The sequence below is a fragment of the Oryx dammah genome, unplaced genomic scaffold, assembly GCF_014754425.2.
Source record: "Oryx dammah isolate SB20612 unplaced genomic scaffold, SCBI_Odam_1.1 HiC_scaffold_11, whole genome shotgun sequence".
Taxonomy (NCBI): Eukaryota; Metazoa; Chordata; class Mammalia; order Artiodactyla; family Bovidae; genus Oryx; species Oryx dammah.
The window spans coordinates 14,812,040-14,838,266 of NW_024070195.1; the positions used below are offsets into that span (position 1 = coordinate 14,812,040).

Consider the following 26,227-nt stretch of genomic DNA (forward strand, 5'->3'; position numbering starts at 1 on the left):
GAAGTGTAAAACAATATGAAGATGTTTAAATTCAGTTATTTGGGAAACTCTTTTTAGGAGGATATTTAGAATTGTATTAAACAGTCGATTTACAGACTGAAAACTGTTACTCCATCTCAGTATTTCCCTCATAGTGTTTCCATGATAGAGGCATTAATAGAGATAGAAGGAAGACCAGCTGTAACTATGTCCTGTGCTTCCACCTCTTGCTAAGATTTGTCTTTGTTGCCCCTCAGTACAGGGAGGATGGTCTGCTCTGTTGACCAAGTGATTGAAATAAAAAGCTTTAGATCGTGAGCAAGGAACTTATTGCAACCCTGGGGTTTAAAAAGACATACTGTCCCATGTTTGCAAGTGCTCCTGGAGTCAGCGTTTAAGAAGGTGTTTACTAAGGAACAGTGATATTTGTTACTGTTTTGACATGCTAACTTCCACCCATATCAGCCTTTAGAAATGGGACATTTAATTTGTTTCCATAATCAGAGAGAGCAGTGTGGTGGGGGCACATGGTAATTGGTGATTTGATGCCTGGACTTTATAATATCATCTCTTAATGCCTTCTGAATCCAGTTGTGATTAATATTGTCTGTGTGGTGGGATAGAGAAAGAGGGTAACAATATCAAAACCAGATGTAATACCTATCAACCTCTGGGTCCAGAAGTACTGGCTTCGGTGGCAGTAATCTTTAGATTTTTCTCATCCTGGTTTTTTCCTTATAGTAGGAGAAGAGAAAGGACAGATTTGAAAACATATATATGTTGGATAAAAAGATCTTTTTTTTAAACCAAAACTCTTCCCCTAATGTGATTAAATGAAGTTTATTTGTAGAATATAAGTTTATAAAAATAAATTTATAGGTAATCAGTACAGATCAAGATCTTTTCCATTTTTAAGGGATCTTGAAACATTTTGCCTTACCGTGAAGACTGTTATTTCTCTTTTGACAAATACTTAGAGTTAACTATTCACCTTGCAGTTAGTTTTCATGCAATGCTACCGCTCTTAATTGTTTACATTGGTTACTCTGTGGCTAGCTGTAGGTAGTTCCAAGATGGTGTGACTGCTCTGTTGAATACTATTTTTCTTCACTTTGTTCATTTTTTGGCGGGAAAGTTGCTTTAAATTAGTCAGCCAGAAAGGATGTTCTCTTTTAAAGTTTGGTAGCAGGAAAGAATAGCAGACACCAGAGCTCAGAAAGCCAGACTTTAAATCCCAGGGTTCTTTCTTCTGTTCAGCTAGTACTTACTGAGTACCTGCTAAGTGCTGGCTACTGTTCCAGGTGGGGGGATGCAGTGGTTTATAAAAAAGATCCTTGTCCCCATAAAGCTTACATTCCAGTTCTTGGGGAGAGAAATCTGGTTTGAGCCCAGGACATCTTCAGCCTCCTGGAGCATTTGGTGGGATGGGTCCCTAGGCAACAGGGAGATTGATGAGGTGGGAATTTCTTTAAAAGGGTCAGATGCAAATACACTTTGTGTCCCGTCAGCTGGGAGTTCTGTTAGGAATAGACAGCTGAAATAGTATTTATTTACTTGAGCTCTTCCTGAGGTGGTGTTATTCCTCAATTCTTAGAGTACTCATTATTGATAGCCATGATGTTTATTAAGAAGCTTGGTTTTTATTCTGTTACATGAAAGCAGGCTTACAGAACTATACCTTTTGTGTGTTTTTTTGTGCTAGTAAACAAAGACTTGCATCTGAACTTGGCTTGGTGTTGACTCATTAGCCTTGTCTTTGTGTTAATATCTCTAGAAATACTAAATAACTGAATTAATAAACCGGTTGTAACGTTTTAAAACATGCAGTTCAAAGCGGAATATACAGTTGGATGTTCAAAATCTGTGAGTGACAGAACTTCCTGATGTGCCAGCTGTGAGCCCTGCAGGCAGGTGCATATTTTCTTTGGAGAAATGAACAAAAATGTGCTTTAACACAGGTGTCCACTTATCTCAGGGACTATTACCAGGTTGATTTGCAGTGGTTTAAACATTTTTTCAGGCAGGCTACTCTAATCCCGAAGAGTCAGACAGCATGGTGACTGTTTCATATATGAATGTTAATTTTGAAAATTATGTGTGTAAATAAAAGAACATTTGAAAGAGGATACGTTTGAGAATATTTCTATGATATACTGTATTCCAAAAGGTGAATTCATGAAATGAAACAATGTCCCAGTAACAGTGGCATCGATATTGAGGGCAAAACTTGAGAAACTATTCTATTTTTTTCTACTTCATGTCATTTAATATTTCTTCTTGTCATATTCCTTTTTTTCCTTTTTAAACCTTTAATTATCAAAATGACAGCATTGGAACAGAATGACAGGTAGATGTAAAAGCCCATTCATTTTTGTGCCTTCCTAGATCTATTGTCTTTACTTTTTTGGGGCCTCTATCTATATGTGTACATATTTTTCGCCTACTGAAGTATATAAAAGGAGGTCTAGCATACTATGATTCAGGTTCATGTCCCTGGCCCACCGCTTGTTAGCTGTGTGACCTTGTTCAAGTTACTCAACCTTTCTGTGCCTCAATTTCTTCGTCTGTAGCATGGAGAATAATAATAGAACCTAACTCTGAATTTTGTAAGGGTTAAAGTATTTAATAAATGTAATGTGCTTAGCATGGTCCCTGGCATATCATTAGTGCTCTGTATTAGCTTTTTAAAATTATTTAATTCTCTAACTAGTAGGATTAACACTGAGCACAGCTGTGTGCCTGGAATGAAGCTATCTGCTAGAGATACAGAGCTGAATAAAATTTGTTCCCTAAAGACAATGAAATCTGAAGAGAGCTGCAAGTAATCATGATAAACACACCTAAGGATACAGTCTGGTGGGCACACAGAGGTTAAAGTCGTTCTTGACTTGGGTTTCAAAGGTCAAGTAGTGGTTTGATGAATGGAGGAAGGGGAGAGGGCTTCTGAGCAGAAGGCTCGGTATCTAAGGAAAAGCATGTGTGCCTAAGGGTGCTGTGGAGGTGGGAGGAATATCACAAAGTGTGTCCTGATTTGACTATAACTTGGAGGCACTGGCTTTAAGAGCTGTAGTTTGAAGTACTGCAAACTAGTGATAAATAGAGTGGAAAGAAGGAGTCAGAATCAGCATGACTGGGTTAAAGATGGGGGTAGGAATAAGATAGTATGAAAAGGCGTTACAAGCGGTATAATCTAGTGGTTATTTTTGTATACCCTTTGTTCATTATTTTAAACTCTTCTTGTAAGTTATTGGTACTAACTTTTCTCTTTTAAGTAAGACTTATTGAGATACAATTAACATGTAATGAAATCACCATTGAGTTTTATGTGGAACATTTCCATTGCACTGGAAAGTTCTCTTATATCCTCCATCCCCCACCCTCAACAAATGTAAACAAGGTCCCTAGAAATCATATTTCTGATTTCTGTTCCTACAGTTTTGCCTTTTTCAGATGTCACATAAATAAAATTATAAGCATACCTCAGAGATATAGTGGGTTTGGTTCTAGACCACTCCATTAAGGCAAACATCACAATAAAGCAAGTCACATGGTTTCTTTTTTGCTTTTCAAATGCATATAAATGTTTACACCATATTATAGTCCCTTGTAGCTCAGTTGGTAAAGAATCTGCCTGTAATGCAGGAGACATGGGTTCGATTCCTGGGTTGGGAAGATGCCCTGGAGAAGGAAATGGCAACTCACTCCTGTATTCTCGCCTGGAGAATCCCATGGACAGAGGAACCCGGCAGGCTCTATTTCATGGGGTTACAAGAGTCAGACATGACTTAGTGACTAACCCATCACCACCATAGTCTCTTAAGTGTGCAGTAGCATTATGTCTAAAAAATATATTCATACCTTAATTTTAAATGCTTTATTGCTAAAAATGCTGTGATCTGAGTCTTCAGTGAGTCGTAATCTTTTTGGGAGTGGAGGGTCTTAACCTCAGTGTTGATGGCTGCTGACTAATCAGGGTGGTGATGGCTGAAGCTTAGGTAGGCTATGGCAATTTCTTAAAATAAGGCAGCAATGAAGTTTGCCTCATTGATTGACTCTCCTTTCTGTGAATGATTTCTCTGTAGCCTGAAATGTTATTTGATAGCATTTTGCCTACAAGAAGAACTCTCAAAATGAGTCAGTTCTGTCAGATCCTGCTGCTTCTTTATCAACTAAGTTTATATAATATTCTAAAACCTTTTTTGTCATTTCAGTAGTCAATTAAGTTTGCTGTCTTATGTGGGCACAGTTCATGGTGCCCAAAAATAAAATTACAGGAGTGACGTTAAAGGTCACTTATCTCAGATCACCATAACAAATATAATAATGAAAAAGTTGAAAATATGGTAAGGATTACCAAAATGTGACAGAGATAGGAAGTGAGCAAATGCTGGAGGAAAAATAGTTCCAATAAACTTTTTCAATAGCATTTCCATAAATCTTATATATATATATATATATATATATATATAAATATATATAAATATATATACATAACCCTCAGTATTTGTAAAGTGCGGTAGTACAAGCTTTGCCTCTGTATATGTTACTTTGTTTTTTCACTTAGCATAATCCATTCAGTGTTCATACATGTTGTGGTTAATAGTTTTTTACTTTTTATTGTATGGAGTTATTTCACTATATGGATGGACCACAGTTTGTCCATTCAGCGAGTTAATGGAAAAGTTGTGTTGTTTGTAGTTTGGGGCTATGAAGAATAAAGGTCCTGTATACATGTGTGCGCAGTCTTTGTGTGTCTGCATTCTCTTGGGTGAATACCTTGGAATGATACTGGTTGGTCCTGTAGTTAGCATTTGCTCAGCCTTTTAAAAACTGCCAAATTGTTTTCCAAAACAGCTGTACTATTTTGCATTTCTACCAGCAATTCAGTTGCTTCACCTCTTGACCAGAGCTTGGTCCTGCCAGTTTAATTTTAGCAGTTGTAGGAGTAGATTAGTATTAATAGTATCTCATTGTGGTTTTAATTTGCTTTTCTCTGTTGGCTAGTGATGCTGACCGTATTTTTTGTGATTATTTGCTATCCATGTATCTTTAATAGAACGTTTGCATTTTTTTTTTTTAATCACCTTCTCTTTTGGTGACCTTGAGTTAGGAAAGTGTTTCTTAGCTAGGACACGGACACACACACAGAGCACTGTTTTTTAGGACAGGAAGGAAAAGAAATGAATAAATCGGACTTTTCAAAGATACTGTTAAGATGAAAAGATAAGCCACGAACTGGAGAAAATATTTCCAAAACATTTATCTCCTGATTTTACAGGGAATCAACCTATTTTAACATGGGGGAAAATGTGTGTGTGTCTTTTAATCACTATTTTTTATTGCCTTTTAAAATATTGATATTGTGGAAGCTTGGAATTTGAGGGAAGAAGGGAATGAATGGGTAATATCTCCTGTGGTTTCAAAACTTAAAATTTATGTTTCCAGGATCTAGGAACAAGTCTGATTAAAATATATATATTTTTCTCTTTTAACCTCCCCCCCCCCCCCCCCCCCTTTTTTTTTTTTAAGAATGGAAGGGATTTGTTCAACTCTTCAATCTGTTTGCAGTTTATCATGGTGAACACTTACAAGCTCCAGAAAGCCAGGGATTTTTTTTTGTTCTTATTTTACAGCTTTACATATTTTACATTATTTTCTGTACTTAGTACAGTGCCTGGCTCAGTAAATATTTGTTGAGTGGATATTTGTTAAATATCAAGTATGCATTTATGTTTTTCCATATTGTTCTCAGTTTTACCAGCAGCATTTAATTTTAAAATGTCTTTTCCTTCTTTGATGCTAACTCTTTATGTTTGTTTCTTAATGTTTGAGTTTTGTATGTTGCTTAACAAATTACCATAAACATGGTTGCTTAAAATAACACATTTATTATCTTATGCTTCTGGAGATGAGTTGGACTTGGGTTTTGCTGGGCTAAAGTCAAAGTGTTGATAGGGTTGCATTCTTTCCTGGAGTCTCTGGTGGGGGCGGGGATCTTCTTCCTTGGTCTCTCCAACTTTTAGAGGCACCACATTCCTTGACTTATGGCCCCTTCTTCTATCACTACGGCCAGCAATGCTATCTTTTTCTCTGCACCTTCCTCTAGCATCGCCTCTCATCTCCTGGGATGGGAAAGATTCTTAGCTTTTAAGGACTAACAGGACTAGATTGGGCCCCTTTGCCTAATCCAGGTTAATCTCGTCATCTCAAGGTCTTTAATCATGCCTGCAAAGTCCGTTTGTCTTGGAAGGTAACTTACTCTCCAGGGCTACTGATCATGACTGGAACATGTTTGAGAGGCTGTTATTCTGCCCACTACATGCAAATTATTTATTGATGATTTACATCCCTAATGTATATGTTTGTTTTAATTCTAATAGTACTCTTTTTTTTCAACTTTAGTATTACTTGAAACATAATTTTTTACTTTATAACATGTCCTATTAAAAAAACAAAAAACAAAACAAAACAAAAACATGTCCTATTATTTAACATGGCCATAATATTCTAATGTCCCAAGGAATGTTTCCTTTTATAATTGAGTTTAGTGTGTTGATTAGCTGCTTCAGGTTTCTCCCTCTCCCCCCTAGAAACTTTTATAGGTATTTTAATTAGATTTAGGAGGGAAAAGTTCCTGGTACTGATCCCATTTTGCTGGCATCCAGCTAGCCTGGCTTCATCTTTCACTTAGTAATTTTTATCTCTTACTCGGTGTTCATCACTCACTGGTACCGTTCAGGTAGAAAGTATGCTTTCAGTAGTGTGTGGAATGTGTTGTCACATAACTTTTGATGAAAGGGCTGTTTCTACCACTGGGGAAGAATTTTTCTCAATGAAGAGATGAAAGGGGATCATGTACTGGCAGATGAGAGAGTTGTTTTTTTTTTTTTGAAAAAGTTAAACCACATGTCGTGTTAAATGCTCTTTTGTGTAATTCATGAGTAAACTTGTTCAGGGGCTTGTGAATGCAAGAAATTTTACTCCAGTAGAGTTAACTAGTGACTACTCTGGACTTCCCCAAATTTAAGAGATTTGGAAATAGAGTTTTCTTCCAATAGCATTTATAGAGATAGGGACTTTCCTTAACAGCTTAAAGAAAAATTTTTTCTAGAGAGAAAAATTTTTATTTTTAACCATGAAGTCAGTATTGAATTTTAACCTGTCAAATGCTGATTATTGGATCAAACTCCCATTATGGTAAGAGTGAAAAATCTGAATATATACTTAATGGAAAAGGATTTATAGTCTAGTTCTTCACAGAAAAAGAAAAGCTTTTTAAAGTTTTGGTCTGATATTGCTTAATTAGAGTGAAATGACAGATTGTCCTAGTTTATTTATATACAGGCGGGATTAAGACTGCTAATGAGAGAGAGCCTCTGTATCTATGTTGATGTGTATCTATGGGGTATAACCTTTGTTACTCCTGAAAGGATCTGAAGTATCTTGGGATAAAATCAAGAGATAGTGAAACCCCAGCCAGATTCATGCAGGTATAAAAAGACACCAAGTAATAGAGGAATATGGATGAAGAGTAGTTTTTGCCCATTTTCGATGGTATTAGCCTGAGCAATGCTGTTGAGATTGTTCTGTTAATCCTTCAGTGACTTTCTTCTGCAGGTAGAATAAAATCTGATCGGCACAGCATGAGCTGCAAGGTCTTCCATAGGCTCCCTCCTCTGATTATCTCACTTCATTACCTACCACGGCGCCCCTCATTCACCATGGCTTCCGTCTCTCTTCCTCTGTGTGCGATCTCCCCCCTGGAGGTTCATGCTGGTATTTCTGGTGTATGACTCAGGTCCCCAGCATTGATACTGCCTGTCCAGAGGTTGGCCTGGACCACTGTAAAAAACTGCCCTCTCCTCCTCCAGTCACTCCCACATTTTGCTTTCTGTTCATAGCATCTGTCATGATAGGAAATGAACATGTTCCATTGTTTAGCTGTTTATCTCCCCCAACCAGAAGCAGGGACTTGGTGGTTTTCGCCATTAGTTCCTGGGTTCCTAGAACAGTCATAGTGCTTGGTTGGTGCTTAATAGATACTTGTCGAGTGATTTGTGGATGAGCATTTGGGGGGATAGTTGTTGCCTGGGTTCACTTGAAAGTCCAAGTTCAGTTGGATAGCATTTTGTGATTATTTAGTAATGACGTCTGCATATAAAGGAAAGGGGAAATTCGAGAAACCTGCCCCCTCGGTGCCGTTTCTAGAGAAGATTTACTGAGACTCAGTTAAGTTCAGTCGCTCAGTTGTGTCCGACTCTGCGACCCCATGGACTGTAGCACACCAGGCTTCCCTGTCCATCACCCACTCCCGGAGCTTGCTCAGACTCACATTCATCGAGTCGGTGATGCCATCCAATCATCTCATCCTCTGTCGTCCCCTTCTCCTCCTGCCTTCAGTCTTTCCCAGCATCAGGGTCTTTTCAAGACTACTTGGTTAAGAATTTAGCAGGATACCTTCATGCCTGTGTTCCCTCAGCCTATGAAATAGCAGTAAGTATCTACTGCCGAGGGATGTTGTGAGGGTTAAAAGTGATGGTGCGAGTGGCGTGTTAGTACGGAGCCTGCGGCAAGGTAATTGCTCATTATTACTAGTCATTAACTTATCTTGTTGCTGGTTGTTGAGAAAAAAGGATACTTCATGCACATACTAAAGCTGTGTCTCTGACAGCAGGACAGTTTCAACCTCTTCCTGGTCTGTCCTTTTATTTTAGCCTGGTGGCAAAAGTGTGTTTGAGCTGTGTGTTAGTTTCCTGGGGCTGCCTGTATCAAGGCAAACCGAGTGGCTGTCTTAGCCATACTCCCAGTTGCCAATAACCACAGGTGTGTGTATGAATTAATTAAAGTTAGAATTTAGTTCCTCAGTCACAGTTAGCCATGTTTCAAGCAGGCAGTAACTACATGTGACTAGTGGCTCCATGTTGCACAGCCCCACGTGTATATTTTTCTCTCATAGAAAGGTCTGTTGGAGAGCACTGCTCGAAAGAATTAGGAAGCAGACTAGCTCTTTTATTTGCTATGGGTAACTTTGTATAGGTTTATTTCTTGAATATATGTTGTGTTATAAATTTGGAGTAGTTCATAATAGCTGAAAAATATTTTTATGGGTTTCTTTTAAAAGTTCTGGAGCAGAATGACTCATGAATGTTATTTATGAATTGTTTATTCACCAACTCTTTTCTTCATTGTCAAGAACATATGGAGTCAGTAATAGAACATACTGCATGTCTTTTTTTTCCCCCTGTATATTTATAACGAAGTGCCTGAAGGACACAAGATACTGTTTTATTTGAATTATATGCCTGAGACTAAGCTCTTGTGTATTCGGGGCTACAATTTATAGTATTAATTAAGAACAGCTTTCTTTTTCTCCCCAGAATGAATTCAATATATTCTTCATTATTATATGTGAATCTTGAGTTTGTTTTCATTCATGATTGTTTTTTCTTCTCTCCCTGCCTCCCACCCTGTGCTTTTTGCCTCCTGACCTTTCCTTCTTCCATTTAATTCCCCCTCCCTTGACTCCTCTCTTTCTTCACTGATCCTCTTCTTTCTTTTTTCTCCCACTGCTTCTTCCAGTAACCTCCATACTAGAAATGGAAATGACATAATATTTTCTTTAAAGCATTTAATGAGCTTCTCCCCGGCTTTTTTGTAACCAAATGCTCCCCCCCCCCAACCCTGCAAAGATACATACAACAGTTTTTTAAAGATACAATTCAAACACCATACTACTCTTCCATTTAAAGTGTGTAGTTCCCTGGTTTTTAGTATTTTCAGAGTTATGTGACCATCACCACAATCAGTTTTTAAAATATTTTCATCACTTCAAAAAGAAACACAATACTCCTTAGCAGTGTCTCTGTTTTTTTCCCCACCCATCTGTAGGCAATCACTCATCTACTTTGGCTCTCAAGGTTTCCCTGTTATGGGTATTTCGTCTGGATGGAATCAGACAATATTTTTTTTCCCCTCTGGCCTCTTTCCTTTAGCATAATGTTTTTAACATTATTAATACTTCATTCCCCTTAATGGTTTAATGCTACTTTGTTGTATGCATAATACCAGATTTTCTTTATCTGTTCATCAGAAACTGGGAGTTGGGTTGTTTCTACCTTTTGTGTATTATGAATAATGCTGTGACTGTGTACAAGTTTTTTATGTGAACATATATTTTCATTTCTCTTGGGTATCCACCTAGGATTGGAATTGGTGGATCATATTCTTTAGTGGTTTGAGGATCTGCTAGACTGGTTTCCAAAGCAGCAACATGATTTTATTCCATTCCCACTAGCGGCATGTGATGAGGGTTCCAATTTCTCCATATCCTTGCCCACACTTGTTACTGTCTATCTTTTTTATTATAGCCATCCTAATGAGTATGAAGTAGTATTTCATTATGATAAAATATATGTAACGTAAAATTCACTGTCTTAACCAATTTTAAGTGTGTAGTAGAGTGGTGTTAAGTGCATTCACTTTTCTGTGTAACCATCACCACCATCTGTCTCCAGAACGTTTTCATCTTTCCAAACTGAAAATCCGTGCACATTAAACAACAACTTTCCACTTCCTCCACTGTGGTTTTGATTTGCATTCTTTGGTTGGCTAATGATGTTGAACATCTTTTCATGGGCTTATTGGCCATGTGTCTATCTTCTTGGAGAAGTGTCTGTTCAGATCTTTTGCCCATTTTTAAATGGCTTATTTATCATTTTACTGTGTTGGCATAGTGCTTTATATAGTCTAGATTCAAGTCTCTTCTCAGGTATATGATTTACAAAAATTTTCTTCCATATTCTATGTTGTTTTGTTATTTTCTGGGTAGTGTCTTTTGATGCACCAAGAGGTTTTAATTTTCATGTTCGGTGTGCCTTTTTCTTTTCATCGGTCATACTTTTGATGTAGTAGTAAGAAACTGTTGTCTTATACACAGTTCATTTAGCTTTATGGCTGTGTTTTCTTCTAAATTTTACAGTTTTAGCTTACCTCCAACTTTTCAGCTGTTCCCTTCCACATGCTATTCTGACATAGAAGAAGATCCTGCTTCTTACTCAGTCCATGAGCTGTGAAATTGGATGCAGTACCTCGTTTGAACTGCTGTGTCTCCAAGTGCATAAGAAAGCATTTTTGTTTTGGTTCCATCATTGAATTATTTCATATTGTACTTCTTTTATGCTGCCTTCATCCTTAACTGATGTATTGGTTGTTCACCTACACTGGCTGGGAAATTTGACCAACTCTTCCTTCCTTGTCCTACTGGTGTTTCTAATATTGTGGGCAATCTGAGTGTCTATATGGAATATCTTATCAACATTCTAACCTTCCTTACTTTTCAGCTCCAGTGGTTATCACTTTTATCCTTTTTCAGCAAATTGTTCTCATGCCAAGATCTTGCCATTCTTCAAAAATGCTAAATGCTTATACCTGTCCTCTATTATCACCTCCTGTTCTCTTTTTCTTCTTTCTCTCTCTCTCCTCTCTCCCTCTAACCCATCCTCCCCTTCTTTCTTTGCTTTCCCCAATGCCCAGCCACTTTGTTTCTCCTTCCTGGCTCTGGTCTCCAACCTGTACTTGAAGTATCATCTTATCCAACATGCATAGTTAATTTCCTTTTTTCTGTATCCTTCATGTCCGTCCTGTAAACTCTCCATGCTATTTCCTCAGCCTTTTGAACCTTCCTCACATATGTCGCTGTTCAGTCACTAAGTTGTCTGCAACCCCATGAACTGCAGCACGCCAGGCTTCCCTTTCCTTCACTGAGTTTGCTCAGATTCATTGTTCATCACATATGTTAGATGTTCAATAAATGAGTGAATGAATGAATAAAAGAATGGCAAACTTGGATCAGTTTATTTCCCTGTTCAGTTCCAGAGCCTGAGAAAAATGACACCTATACAAGGAGTCACTGGTAAAAGTGCCTGATATCTCAGCACTTCAGCAATATTTCTGTATTTCCAGTCTTTACTTCTTTTAAAAGGTACTAAACCTTTTAACACATACTTTAAACATCCCCTGTGTTCTTATTTAACACTATTCTTACTCATTGCAGATGAACTTCTATTTCATGTAGGAAATCGAGGCCAACAGATGGGAATCTTGCTTAGTATTCTCTGGCTTCTACAAGAATAATAGCATCTGTTTTCATGCTTCCCTCCTAACCCCCTATTTCAGAAGAGGATGACTTGGCCCCTCTCCCATTCTGGGCTTGTGTCTCTACTGGTGTTTTGGATCTTACTCTCTCTACCTCCTGAAGGACCTAGCTCTATTAATTATTTCTTCTGTCTCCAGTTATTTTTTCTCTATGGCCCTTCTCTACTTAGCATGTATACTGTAAAAAAGGAAGGAAAGAAGGAAAGAAAGAATTAATACACTAACACATGTATACTCAATTTTTTTTTTAAGCTAAAGCAGTCTTCTTTCTCTTTTTTCCTACTTTGCTTTTAGTAAGCATCGTCAAAGTTAGCTGTCACCATTTTCTTATTACTCATGATTAATGAACTGTTCCTCCTGAGTTAATTGACCCCCTTGCTGTTAAATCAGTTTAGTCTTTATGTTACTAGTTATCTCTGACGCATTTGACACTGTTGGCTACTTCTTCCTTTTTGAACTCTCTGCTATCTTAGCTTTGATCACATTCTATTAATATAAGGAAGCCATGTGGATTTCTTTTATAACCAAGCTTAATGGTTCCAGTGGTTCTAGGTGGACATATCCATCTCCGGTTAGGTAGGTTTGTTGAGGAGTGAAGATCTAACTTTGAGATTTACTTTGCTTTTGACAATTTCTGAGCAATTATTGTTACCACCGCCGTCATGCTGGGCTGAGTGATCACAGGTGGAGCTGGATTCAGTATGTTCTCACACGTCTTCCCTTATTTCCTATAAAGCACTGAGGCCAAAAGAATGTTTCAAAGAGATTTAATAAAGTGTCTTTAAAAGGTTCTTCTTGTTTCAGTTGAGTTTATTATGACATTTTTGTATAATAATGAAAGATTAAGAATAACAGAAATGTTCATCAATAGGGGAATGTGTGGATTGTTGCTGTTGTTCAGTTGCTAAACCATGTCTGACTCTTTGCAACCCCATGGATGGCAGCACGCCACACTTGCTTGTCCTTCACTGTCTCCCTGAGTTTGCTCAAGCTCATGTCCATTGAGCCACTGATGCCATCCTCTGTTGCCCCCTTGTCTTCTTACCCTTTATCTTGCCCAGCATCAAGGTTTTTTCCAATGAGTTGACTCTTCACATCAGGTGGCCAGAGTATTCGGAGCCTCAGCTTCAGCATCAGTCCTTCCAATGAACATTTTGGGTTGTTTGCCTTTAGGATTCACTGGTTTGATCTCCTTGCTGCCCAAGGGACTCTGAAGCGTCTTCTCCAGCACCACAGTTAGAAAGCATCAGTTCTTCAGCACTGAGCCATCTTTATGGTCCAATTCTCACATCCGTACATGACTACTGCAAAAACCGTAGCTTTGACTATTCAGAGCTTTGTCAGATACGTGATGTCTCTGGTTTTTAGTACGCTGTCTAGGTTTGTCATAACTTATCTTCCAAGGACCAAGCGTCTTTTAATTTCATGGCTACAGTCACTGTCTGCAGTGATTTTGGAGCCCATGGGAATGAAATCTGTTACTGTTTCCACTTTTCCATCATCTGTTGGCTACAAAGTGATGAGACCAGATGCTATGATCTTCGTCTTTTGAATGTTGACTTTTAAGCCAGCTTTTTCACTCTCCTCTTTCACCCTCATCAAGAGGCTCTAGTTCCTCTTCGCTTTCTGCATTATGTTATATCCATACATAGGATAATAGGCACTAGGAAAATGAATGAAGTAGATCTGGGTGTATTGATGATGTCTAGAAAAAAAACCAAAGAGCAGTTCTACTACTTTATCTGTCATCTATCTCATAATTTGTAAGGGGGAAAAAACACTACGGAACAGAACTATGTATAAATGTTTAACAATTGGTATCTACTCATCAAACCATTATGAGTGAGTTCATCTGAGGAGTGGAAATGGAGGGTGTTATGAATTACTTTATTTATCTTTAATATTTCTGTTTTGTAATAGAACAATAATGATTTTGAGAATTTTAAATGTAGAAAAAAATATCAGCTTATGACCTATTCTTACTTGTCTTGCTCTCCTTCCTCTGGCTTCTTGGGCTACAGTCTTTGCTTGTTTTCGTTTTCCTTCCAAACTCTAGCCACTCTTCTGAATCCCCTTAGTGGGCGTCTCCTATCTTAATCCTGTTTATCCCTCAAGAGTCACCTTTGGTTCCCACTAAGCATTGCTGGATTACTCAGACATATTTTATTATTAATGTTTTCCCTCTGTGTTCCCATGGCACCCTGGGAAATCTTTAGTCACTGGTGTCTGGAGCAGGAGCTGTTATTTGATTTTGTATTCCATGGACCTGAGCGGAGTACTCAGCACATGGTAGAAATTCATTAAAAGGGGTTTCAGTGTTAAAATAATAAAGCATCAAATTTGGAGTAGATCTTTTTAATACCAGCAAGTCCTTTTTTGTAGGTTGTCGTATTATGCTCTTTTCCTTGAAGCTCTGTGTGAAGATACATGTTTTAATTAAACTGCAGTTTATATCTCAGGATGTGCTGAGTTTATACTTGATAGGCTATTCTAATTGAACTCCAGGCAGTTTATTTAAATGTAATATGATTTCTTTAATTATAATGGTAGGATGGAGAGTGATAATTTCATACTCCATTGTAACACAAAGCAATATGGAGTATTTTTATACTATCTTCAAATGCTTTAATTAAAGAAGACCTGCATTTGGGTGTTTCATAATGTGTTCTCTTGACCCAAGCAGAAGGATAAACAAAAATTAATGTTTCTTTTGCATATAAACTGCTTGCCTGACAGTTTGTTTTCTTTTTAGGTTCAACAGATAGATCGTGTAGTAGAAGTTGTGGAGGAAACAATTAAAGGTAAATGTTGAAAGTGAGATAATGTGTATGTTGTTTGAACTGTATCATAGATGAAGTAGATCTAAGTGTATTGATGATGTATAGGAAAAAAATCAGGGGACAGGTATGTTTACTTTATCTGTCACCTATCTCATAGTTTGTAAGTGGGAACAAACACTACGGAACAACTATGCACAAATATTTAACACTTGGTATCTACTCATCAAACTGTAAAGTGATTTCACCTGAGGAGTGGTATTAGAGGGTGTTATGAGTGAGATAATGTATATGTTTGAAATATATCATGAAGGTACTATACTTAACATTTGTTAAGCACTTTTTTTTTTTTTTAATTTTTATTTCTTGATTTATTTGGCTTCCCTGGGTTATGGCACATAGGATCTTCGATCTTCACTGTGGCATGTGGGATCTAGTTCCCTGACCAGGAATTGAACCTGGGCCCCTGCACTGGGAGCTCAGAGTCTTAGCCACTGGACCACCAGGGAAATCCCTTGTTAAGCATTTTTATGAAAGTTATTGTTGGACAAGAATCATAAAATTTTGTCCTTGCCTGCTTTGTGCATTGACCAGTCCAATATGGGAGGCATATGTTTGTTTGGCTTTTTATTTTAGTGTAAAATAGACTTAATTTGAATCTGGGATCAGGAAGATAGGATTTAATCTTAAAATAAGGAAATGGCTTTATTTGCTCTTTTTTTCGGTTTTATTGAGGTACAATTGACATTTTTTGCTTGTTTTTATATCACATAATTAGTTGTAGTTATTCCTTCTGATAGTACTCAGTTTTGATTTCTCTTCTATATGTAATTTTTGTATTTACACCAGAAAATAGAATTACGCTTTGTTTTATTAGGCAGTATTCTTTGAAATAGATTCTTATTGAAGCCACTGAGAAATAAACCATTCTTAATTCTGTGGATTGATTTGTAAATATTTATAGTCTACTTCTGTTAGATTAGCACGAATGAAAACTGATAATATGATATTAAAATATTAAGTGAATTAAGGTTCTCGCTTAAAATTTTAACCATTTTTTAAATAAATGCAAATTTGTTTTTTTTTTTTAAAGTCTACTTCCACAAAGTTGATATTTTTAACCACATACTTTTCCTGCTGGATTGTATTTACTACCTTCTACATGCTGTTATTCATTAATTTTGAATCTTTAATTTACTGTTGTTGTTGAGTTGCTAAGTTGTGTCTGACTCTTTGGACCCCATTGACTGCAGCACTCCAGGCTCCTCTGTACTCCACTATCTCCCAGAGTTTGCTCAAATTCATCTTCATTGAGTCAGTGATGTTATTTAACCATCTCATCCTCTGTTGCCCCCTTCTTTTACCTTCAGTCTTTCTCAGCATCAGGGTCTTTTCCATTGAGTTGCCTGTTTGCATCAGGTGGCAAAGTATTGAAGCTTTAGCTTCAGCAAAAGTCCTTCCAATGAATATTCAGGGTTGTTTGCCTTTAGGATTGACTGGTTTAATCTCCTTGCTATCCAAGGAACTCATAAGAGTCTTCTCCAACTCCACAATTAAAAGGCATCAGTTCTTGGGCACTCAGCCTTCTTTATGGTCCAGATTTATTTAATTTATTAAATGATCACAGAATATGAGAATTTTAGACTTACATTTAGACTTGCCAATTTTAGACTTACATTTAGACTCGCCAATTTTAGACTTACATTTAGACTTGCCAATTTTAGACTTACATTTCACTGACTTGAAATTTTGAGATAAAATGAAATATCCAGATTAAAGCTTTGTAGCAGTGGTAAGTTTGAAACTTTTTCAAACCATACTTCAGCCCTATCTTATAAGGTCTAGAAGTACTAGCATTTATTGTGCACTTACAGAGTGACAGGCACTATACTAAGCATGGAGTAAGTCATTTCAATATTTTACAACAGTGCTGTGAAGTGAGTACGTCCGTTTTCCTCATTTTTCAGAAGAGGAAGTTTGGACACAGGGGTATACAGGTAGTAAATGGCAGAGTTGGAATCTGAATCTAAGCATTATGACTCTGATGCCCCTGCTCTTAAATTTGCCACTCCATTCACACTCTACTATGACTGCTCTGCTCTCTCCAGGTTGAGAATCGCTACCTTAACAGTTGTTCAATTGAGCTTCTTAAAGTAGTGTTTCAGGATGCTTGAGGATTCTGTTGCTTCTCTTGAGTACCTGGCACATACTGCTGTTGTTGTTTAGTTACTCAGTTGTGTCTGACTCTTTGTGACCCCGTGGACTGTAACCCACCAAGCTCCTCTGTCCATGGGATTTCACAGGCCAGAACACTGGACTGGGTTGCCATTTCCTTCTCCAGGGAATATTCCAGAATAATCCAAACCCAGGGCTCAAACCTAGTTCTCCTGTGTTGGCAGGCAGGTTCTTTACCACTGAACTGTCTCGGAAGCCCACCAGGCATATACTCGTCCCTAAATTATATTATAAAAAAACTAAATGACAGTGAAGACAGGAGAAAAATCTAGCAGACTATGGGTGTGGCTATGACTTTTTAGATGATATACCAAAGAGGGACTGTCTGTGAAGGATAATTGATGAGCTGAACCTCGATAAAATTAAAAACTTCTGCTCTGCAAAAGATAGCATCAGGAGAATGGGAAGATGATCCATAGACTTTTGCAAAAGACATACCGGATTAACTGTAATCTAGTACACAAAATACCTCTTAAAACCCAGCAATTGGAAAATAAACAACCTGATGAAGAAATGGGCCAGTGACTGTATCAGAAACGTCCCCAAAGATACACAGGTGGAAAATAACCATATGAAAAGATGCTTCACATCATATGTCATCAGGGATGATACCAGCCAGCTTCTTTGCTCCAGGAATTAACTCATTAGTACAGATTCAGATTTGCTTGAAAGGAGGTTATTGTGAATAACAAAAGATGCCCCTCCCACTGCTGTCACTCAGGAAATAATAAGAGTTTTAGGAAATCAGTACCAGGAAAGAGGGATGGTTATGTATTTCTGTATCACAGTATCACAGAAGGCTTATCACTTCCAGGTTGGTTTAATTAGGGATAGCCTCTCACTGAAGAGTTTTGTTAAGTAGATTTATTGGAGAGATTGTAGTTGAGTTTTTGATAGTCTACAGCAAGAGTTGAGTTGAAGATGGAGTTGATGTGGGTGTTCACTGGCAGGTTAGTTTAAGATAGGAAGGTCGAGGATTTAAATTTTAGTAATATAAATTGGGAAAGGAATATGTCAAGGCAGAGCATTGTCACCCTGCTTATTTAACTTATATTCAGAGTAAATCATGCGAAATGCTGGACTAGATGAAGCACAAGCTGGAATCAAGATTGCTGGAGAAATATCAATAACCTCAGGTACGCAGATGACACCACCCTTGTGGCAGAAAGCGAAGAACTAAAGAGCCTCTTGATGAAAATGAAAGAGGAGAGTGAAAAAGCTGGCTTAAAACTCAACATTCAGAAAATGAAGATCATGACATCCGGTCCCATCACTTAATGGCAAATAAATGGGGAAACAGTGAAAACAGTGACAGGTGTTAGTTTTGGGGGCTCCAGAATCACTGCAGATGGTGATTGCAGCCATGAAATTAAAAGACACTTGTTCCTTGGAAGAAAAGCTATGACAAACCTAGATAGCATATTAAAAAACAGAGACATTACTTTGCCAACAAAGGTCCATCTAGTCAAACTTTTGTTTTTCTAGTAGTCATATATGGATGTGAGAGTTGGACTATAAAGAAAGGTGAGTGCTGAAGAATTGATGCTTTTGAACTGTGGTGTTGGAGAAGACTCTTGAGAGTCCCTTGGACTGCAAGGAGATCCATCCAGTCCATCCTAAAGGAAATCAGTCCTGAATATTCATTAGAAGACTGATGCTGAAGCTGAAACTCCAGTACTTTGGCCACCTGATGTGAAGAACTGACTCATTAGAAAAGACTCTGATGCTGGGAAAGATTGAAGGCAGGAGGAGAAGGGGACGACAGAGGATGAGATGGTTGGATGGCATCGCTGACTCAATGGACTTGAGTTTGAGTAAACTCTTGGACTGGTGATAGACCAGGAGGCCTGGCATGCTATAGTCCATGGGGTCACAAAGAGTTGAACACAACTGAGCGACTGAACCGAACTGAATACAAGAGAATTTTAGAGACAGAAGAAATAATTTTGGTAGATGTCCTTAGCTTGCAGATGAGGAAGCTGATCCAGGAAGGAGTTATGTGACTCATCTGAGATCTTCTGGTTAATGGAAATTTGGGACTGATTTTTCCATTCTTTGCTTTCTATTTCTTCTGCCAATCCTTACTTTCATTAAGACAGCACAAGTTAGTGAAATAATGTGGTCCTTGTAACAGTAACTACTTTCTGTCTGTCTTTCAGTAAGTTATTTCTCTGAGGCTCAGTTTAAAATGGAGAGGATTAAATGGGTAAGACTTTTGCAATACCTGGGATATAGTAGGGGGAAATTCTTGTGTATTTATTTCTACCTCTTTAATACTTAGGCTGCTAGAATAATCTAACTCACCTTCAGTAGTGGAGATGCTCCTTTCAATTGGACTGTGTATATGGCCCTCATGTTCCGGAAATGTTTTCCTCTCCTGCATGTGTACCTTCAATGGTTGCCTGTTACCTACCAAGTTAACTGGTGACTTCTGCCTCATTCCGCCATTTCCACTGTTTCTTCCATCACTTCCGTACTAAGCCTTTTGCTCCAGCCAACTGGACTGTTTGATGTGTCTTGTATATTATTTGCAGTTTGCTCTACATTTGTCTTAGGAACTTACACATAAGCAGAGAAGTTCTGTTTGCCTGCCAGACCCATTCCCCACCCTTCCCCACCTCGACACGTGTCCATGGAGGCAGACCTGTGTGGACTCCATTGGTAGGATCCTTGTTACCTGGTGTCTAGTTGCATTTCTCCAGTTAGAGGTGTGATTAGAGTATGAAATGGGAAGAGTCATTCCCTTCTCTCAGTTCTTTCTTGCCTGCTCATCCTAACCCGAAGGTCGTAACTCCTATCAGGTGGCCCTCTCTAGTCATCTGTTTTTCTCCTGGTTCCTGTAACTCTTCTTTTCCTTTGCTTTCTCAGGCCCAAGGCTGGAAACAGCATCCTGTGGTTGCTTGCCTGAGACTCTTGCATCGTCTCTTGTCGGTCTTCCTAACCTTGCCAAACTTCAGTACTTAGAGCCTTTATCAAAATCTCTTCCATTGTGCAGTGTGCCAGCTGCTTTGCTGGGACCCGGGTTGATAAATGCTCGGTGGATAAGAAGGCTCTGCCCAGAATGGCCAGATGGATTACAGGCTGCCTAGGGGATTCTGCTGTAACTGTTTTCTTTCTACATTTGATTCCTGTTGGGCTCATTCATATGTCTTCCTTGATGGGGAACAGCCTCTACCACAGCCTGTTTGCATTGTTTTTAAATTATATGAAGTCATGTTTTTTTTAAAAAACATATTAATAAGATACATTGGTGACAAAATATTTAAATCTATTGTATTGGGTTGGCCAAAATGTTCATTCAGGATTTTCTGTAAGATGTTATCAAAAAACCCAAACGAATATTTTGGCCAACCCAGATAATTATAGTAAAACAGTATAAAGCATATTCCTTTTATGTCTCTCTTGGTTGGAGGAAAATGGAGAATTTAAGTTAACACTTAAAGACTTCTCAATGTTTAACACTGCTACTGCTAAGTCGCTTCAGTCGTGTCCGACTCTGTGCGACCCCAGAGACAGAAGCCCACCAGGCTCCCCCGTCCCCGGGATTCTCCAGGCAAGAACACTGGAGTTGGCTGCCATTTCCTTCTCCAATGCATGAAAGTGAACAGTGAAAGTGAAGTTGCTCAGTCGTGTCCAACTCTTAGTGACCCCATGGACTGCAGCCTACCAGGCTCCTCCATCCATGGGATTTTCCAGGCAAGAGTACTGGAGTGGGGTGCCATTGGTGGCCTGAAAATACCATCCATATATATCATTTGCTTTACGAGAGACTAAATTATAATGACTTTAGGATTTTCTTCTGTGTCATCTTCACAGATAAACAAGATATGTACCTGAAGCTAATGGAAGGAGTAGAGTATTTAAAGGATATCAGTTCAGTTCAGTTCAGTCGCTCAGTCATGTCCAACTCTTTGTGACCCCATGAATCGCAGCATACCAGGCCTCCCTGTCCATCACCAACTCCCGGAGTTCACTCAGACTCATGTCCATCGAGTCCGTGATGCCATCCAGCCATCTCATCCTCTGTCGTCCCCTTCTCCTCCTGCCCCCAATCCCTCCCAGCATCAGAGTCTTTTCGAATGAGTCAACTCTTCTCATGAGGTGGCCAAAGTACTGGAGTTTAAGCTTTAGCATCATTCCTTCCAAAGAACACCCATGACTGATCTCCTTCAGAATGGACTGGTTGGATCTCCTTGCAGTCCAAGGGACTCTCAAGAGTCGTCTCCAACACCACAGTTCAAAAGCATCAATTCTTCGGCGCTCAGCTTTCTTCACAGTCCAACTCTCAAATCCATACAGGACCACTGGAAAAACCATAGCCTTGACTAGACGGACCTTTGTTGGCGAAGTAATGTCTCTGCTTTTTGAATATGCTATCTAGGTTGGTGATAACTTTCCTTCCAAGGAGAAAGCGTCTTTTAATTTCATGGCTGCAGTTACCATCTGCAGTGATTTTGGAGCCCAGAAAAAAAAGTCTGACACTGTTTCCACTGTTCCCCATCTATTTGGCATGAAGTGATGGGACCAGATGCCATGATCTTAGTTTTCTGAATGTTCAGCTTTAAGCCAACTGTTTCGCTCTCCTCTTTCACTTTTATCAAGAGGCTCTTTAGTTCTTCTTCACTTTCTGCCATAAGGGTGGTGTCATCTGCATATCTGAGGTTATTGATATTTCTCCCAGCAATCTTGGTTCCAGCTTGTGCTTCTTCTAGCCCAGTGTTTCTCATGATGTACTCTGCATATAAGTTAAATAAGCAGGGTGACAATATACAGCCTTGACGTATTCCTTTTCCTATTTGGAACCAGTCTGTTGTTCCATGTCCAGTTCTAACTATTGCTTCCTGACCTGCATATGGGTTTCTCAAGAGACAGGTCAGGTGGTCTAGTATTCGTATCTCTTTCAGAATTTTCCACAGTTTTTTGTGATCCATACAGTCAAAGGCTTTGGCATAGTCAATAAAGCAGAAATAGATGTTTTTCTGGAACTCTCTTGCTTTTTCAATGATCCAGCGGATATTGGCAATTTAATCTCTGGTTCCTTTGCCTTTTCTAAAACCAGCTTGAACATCTGGAAGTTCACGGTTCATGTATTGCTGAAGCCTGGCTTGGGGAATTTTGAGCTTTACTTTACTAGCGTGTGAGACGAGTGCAATTGTGCAGTAGTTTGAGCATTCTTTGACATTGCCTTTCTTTGAGATTGGAATGAAAACTGACCTTTTCCAGTCCTGTGGCCACTGCTGAGTTTTCCAGACTTGCTGGCATATTGAATGCAGCACTTTCATAGCACCATCTTCGAGGATTTGAAATAGCTCAACTGGAATTCCATCACCACCACTAGCTTTGTTCATAGTGATGCTTTCTAAGGCCCACTTGACTTCACATTCCAGGATATCTGGCTCTAGGTGAGTGATCACACCATTGTGATCATCTGGGTCGTGAAGATCTTTTTTATACAGTTCTTCTGTGTATTCTTGCTACCTCTTCTTAATATCTTCTGCTTCTGTTAGGTCCATACCATTTCTGTCCTTTATCGAGCCCATCTTTGCATGAAATGTTCCCTTGGTATCTCTAATTTTCTTGAAGAGATCTTTAGTCTTTCCCATTCTGTTGCTTTCCTCTATTTCTTTGCATTGATCGCTGAGGAAGGCTTTCTTATCTCTTCTTGCTATTCTCTGGAACTCTGCATTCAGATGCTTATATCTTTCCTTTTCTCCTTTGCTTTTCACTTCTCTTCTTTTCACAGCTATTTTAAGGCCTTCTCAGACAGCCATTTTGCTTTTTTGCATTTCTTTTCCATGGGGATGGTCTTGATCCCTGTCTCCTCTACAGTGTCACGAACTGTCCATCCACAGTTCATCAGGCACTCTGTGTATCAGATCTAGTTCTTTAAATCTATTCGTCACTTCCACTGTATAATCATAAGGGATTTGATTTAGGTCATACCTCAACAGTCTAGTGGTTTTCCTTACTTTCTTCAATTTAAGTCTGAATTTGGAAATATGGAGTTCATGATCTGAGCCACAGTCAGCCCCCAGTCTTGTTTTTGCTGACTGTATAGAGCTTCTTCATCTTTGGCTGCAAAGAAGATAATCAATCTGATTTTGGTGTTAACCATCTGGTGATGTCCATGTGTAGAGTCTTCTCTTGTGTTGTCGGAAGAGGGTGATTGCTATGACCAGTGTATTCTCTTAGCAAAACTCTATTAGCCTTTGCCCTGCTCCATTCCGTACTCCAAGGCCAAATTTGCCTGTTACTCCAGGTGTTTCTTGACTTCCTACTTTTGCATTCTAATTCCCTATAATGAAAAGGACATCTTTTTGGGGTGTTAGTTCTAGAAGGTCTTGTAGGTCTTCACAGAACCGTTCAACTTCAGTTTCTTCAGCATTACTGGTTGGGGCATAGACGTGGATTACCGTGATATTGAATGGTTTGCCTTGGAAAGGAACAGAGATCATTCTGTCATTTTTGAGATTGCATCCAAGTACTGCATTTTGGACTCTTTTGTTGACCATGATGGCTGCTCCATTTCTTCTAAGGGATTCCTGTCCGCAGTAGTAGATATAATGGTCATCTGAGTTAAATTTACCCATTCCAGTCCATTTTAGTTCACTGATTCCTAGAATGTCGATGTTCCCTCTTGCCATCTCCTGTTTGACCACTTTGAATTTAGCCTTGATTCATGGACCTAGCAGTCCAGATTCCTATACAATATTGCTCTTTACAGCATCGGACCTTGCTTCTGTCACCAGTCAGATCCACAACTGGGTATTGTTTTTGTTTTGGCCCCATCCCTTCATTCTTTCTGGAGTTATTTCTCTACTGATCTCTAGTAGCATATTGGGCACTTACTGACCTGCGGAGTTCCTCTTTCAGTATCCTATCATTTTGCCTTTTCATACTGTTCATGGGGTTCTCAAGGCAAGAATACTGAAGTGGTTTGCCATTCCCTTCTCCAGTGGACCACATTCTATCAGACCTCTCTACCATAACCCGTCCATCTTGGGTGGCCCCACACGGCACGGCTTAGTTTCATTGAGTTGGACAAGGCTGTGGTCTATACAGTCAGATTGGCTAGTTTTCTGTGAGTGTGGTTTCAGTGTGTCTGCTCTCTGATGCCCTCTCTCAACACCTACCGTCTTACTTGGGTTTCTCTTACCTTGGTCGTGGGGTATTTCTTCACGGCTGCTCCAGCAAAGCACAGCTGCTGCTCCTTACCTTGGATGAGGGGTGTCTCCTCACGGCCGCCCCTCCTGACTTTGAACGTGGAGTAGCTCCTCTAGGCCCTCCTGCGCCTGCAGCCGCTGCTACTTGCACTTCTGGTTGTAGATTAAAAGATTTACATTTCTTTAAAAAATAATCATGAGCACCTTAGTCATGTTTCATATGATCATTAAAGACCCCCACTCCCTTTTTGGTACAAAAGCTTTGAAGGAAATACAAATCTCAGCATTTTTTTCTGATATATGAAGTCCTCTAAACAAAAATAATATTTAAAAAATGTTTTCATCTGTGTAAAAGATAGCCTAACCAGGTAACTTAAAATAAATGTTTGTAAATAAATATTGCATATTGAAAATAGAAAAAATGTTTTTACTGTTATGTCATATTTCTTCCCTCATCAGTCTCTAGTAAAGGAGGCCTCTGTTATTTTATCTGTTTTGCTGGTATTTCATTTAGTCTAATTCCAGATGCCTCCAGTGTTGGTAATTCAAAGCTTTCCAATATGGTACAATCTGCAAGTTTAATTGATTTTTCATTTCTTCTGACTTCTTGGTAATTGATGTGGTCCTGGATTAGACTAACCTGAATTCCCAGGGTACTTCACCGAACAGTTCTTTCTTATGTAACACATTGCTATTAATCTTTACTCTGTCAGAATTGTATGTTGCATTTGTTACTGATTGAGAATATAAACTTTTTGTAAATTGAGACTGCAAGGCAGAACTGTCTCAAGTATAGTTTTATCAGTGTTAATGACTGAGGAACCTTCCTACAAAGTCCAGTGGAAATTTTCTTGATGTTTCAAACTTAATGAGCAAGTGACCTGAGCTTGGATAAGTAGTCTCATACAACTGGGATAGTATTGGATCACAGATAGAATTGGATCACATCTGCTTTTTCAGTATTTGCTTTTCAGTAAAATAATTTTCTTGATTTTTCAAAATATGCTTTGAAAGGGCACTCCTACACAGCCTCTCATTATGTGTACTCTTTGATGTAGTTACTATAGTTTGAATATATGGGAAAAGGTGGATGTTGGTTCTACATGTTGTGAACACTTTCCAGTGTCCCTGCAGTTAGATAGGTGATAACTTCTGCCTTCTGATAACTGAAGGAGCCAGAGTTTATTGCAGTCTTTTTTTTTTCATGAGCCTGTTTGTTTTACCTGTGTGTCCTGTAGTAACGTGTGATTACAGGTTGGTAAGCATTGCATTTTTGCCTCCTTCAGTGTGTCAGTAGATGTTCTCTCCATCCTCTTTCCTTTCTCTTCTCTCCTTTAGTTTCCCCGAATAACCATAGTCCTCTACTTTTACTTATTTGTCCTCTGTATTTCTTGTCTGTCCTAGAATGAACTTTTTATTCATCATATCTCTTTTAGATAGCACTTTTAAAATCATAATAGTTTTAGAAATAAGACCAAGCAAATTTCTTTATGACCCCAAACAGCAAAGTTCTCCCATAAGACTGTAAGTTGATTTCTTCACATCATTTTATTCTATAATAGATGGTTTGGAATAATGACTGGATAGGACTGTTCATGAGAGGAAACCACTGTGTCTTGTCTGGATATCTATAACTTTATAAATTATCAATCCTGTTTCTAGCCACAGAAATAATAAGCTGTCCTAGTATTATTTATCTGCTTCAAAAATAGCCAAGAGATGCTCTCCCAACAGTCTTCTTTAAACATCGGAAATAGTTGCATTTATTTTATTTTTGAAAATAAAAGTGGTTAAAGAACTTTAAGTTGGTCAAATACTTTTCTGCCATTAAAGCTTTGAAAACTCAAATGCATAAGTATGTTTCCCAGGTGAATTCTGCTATGCTAACTTCAGTGTTTTATATGTTTTGGTTGTGTTAAT

At 38.6% G+C, this 26,227-nt stretch overlaps 1 protein-coding gene across 4 annotated transcripts in view; it reads left to right on the top strand.

Annotated features, from left to right (window-relative positions):
• CDKAL1 (CDK5 regulatory subunit associated protein 1 like 1) overlaps positions 1-26,227 on the top strand; it is a 614,486-nt gene that overhangs the window by 178,451 nt on the left and 409,808 nt on the right. For all 4 annotated transcript variants that reach the window (XM_040249901.1, XM_040249902.1, XM_040249903.1 and 1 more), the window contains one exon: positions 14,885-14,933. In XM_040249901.1, coding sequence (XP_040105835.1) covers positions 14,885-14,933 — 49 coding nt within the window. The remainder of the gene's footprint in view (positions 1-14,884; positions 14,934-26,227) is intronic.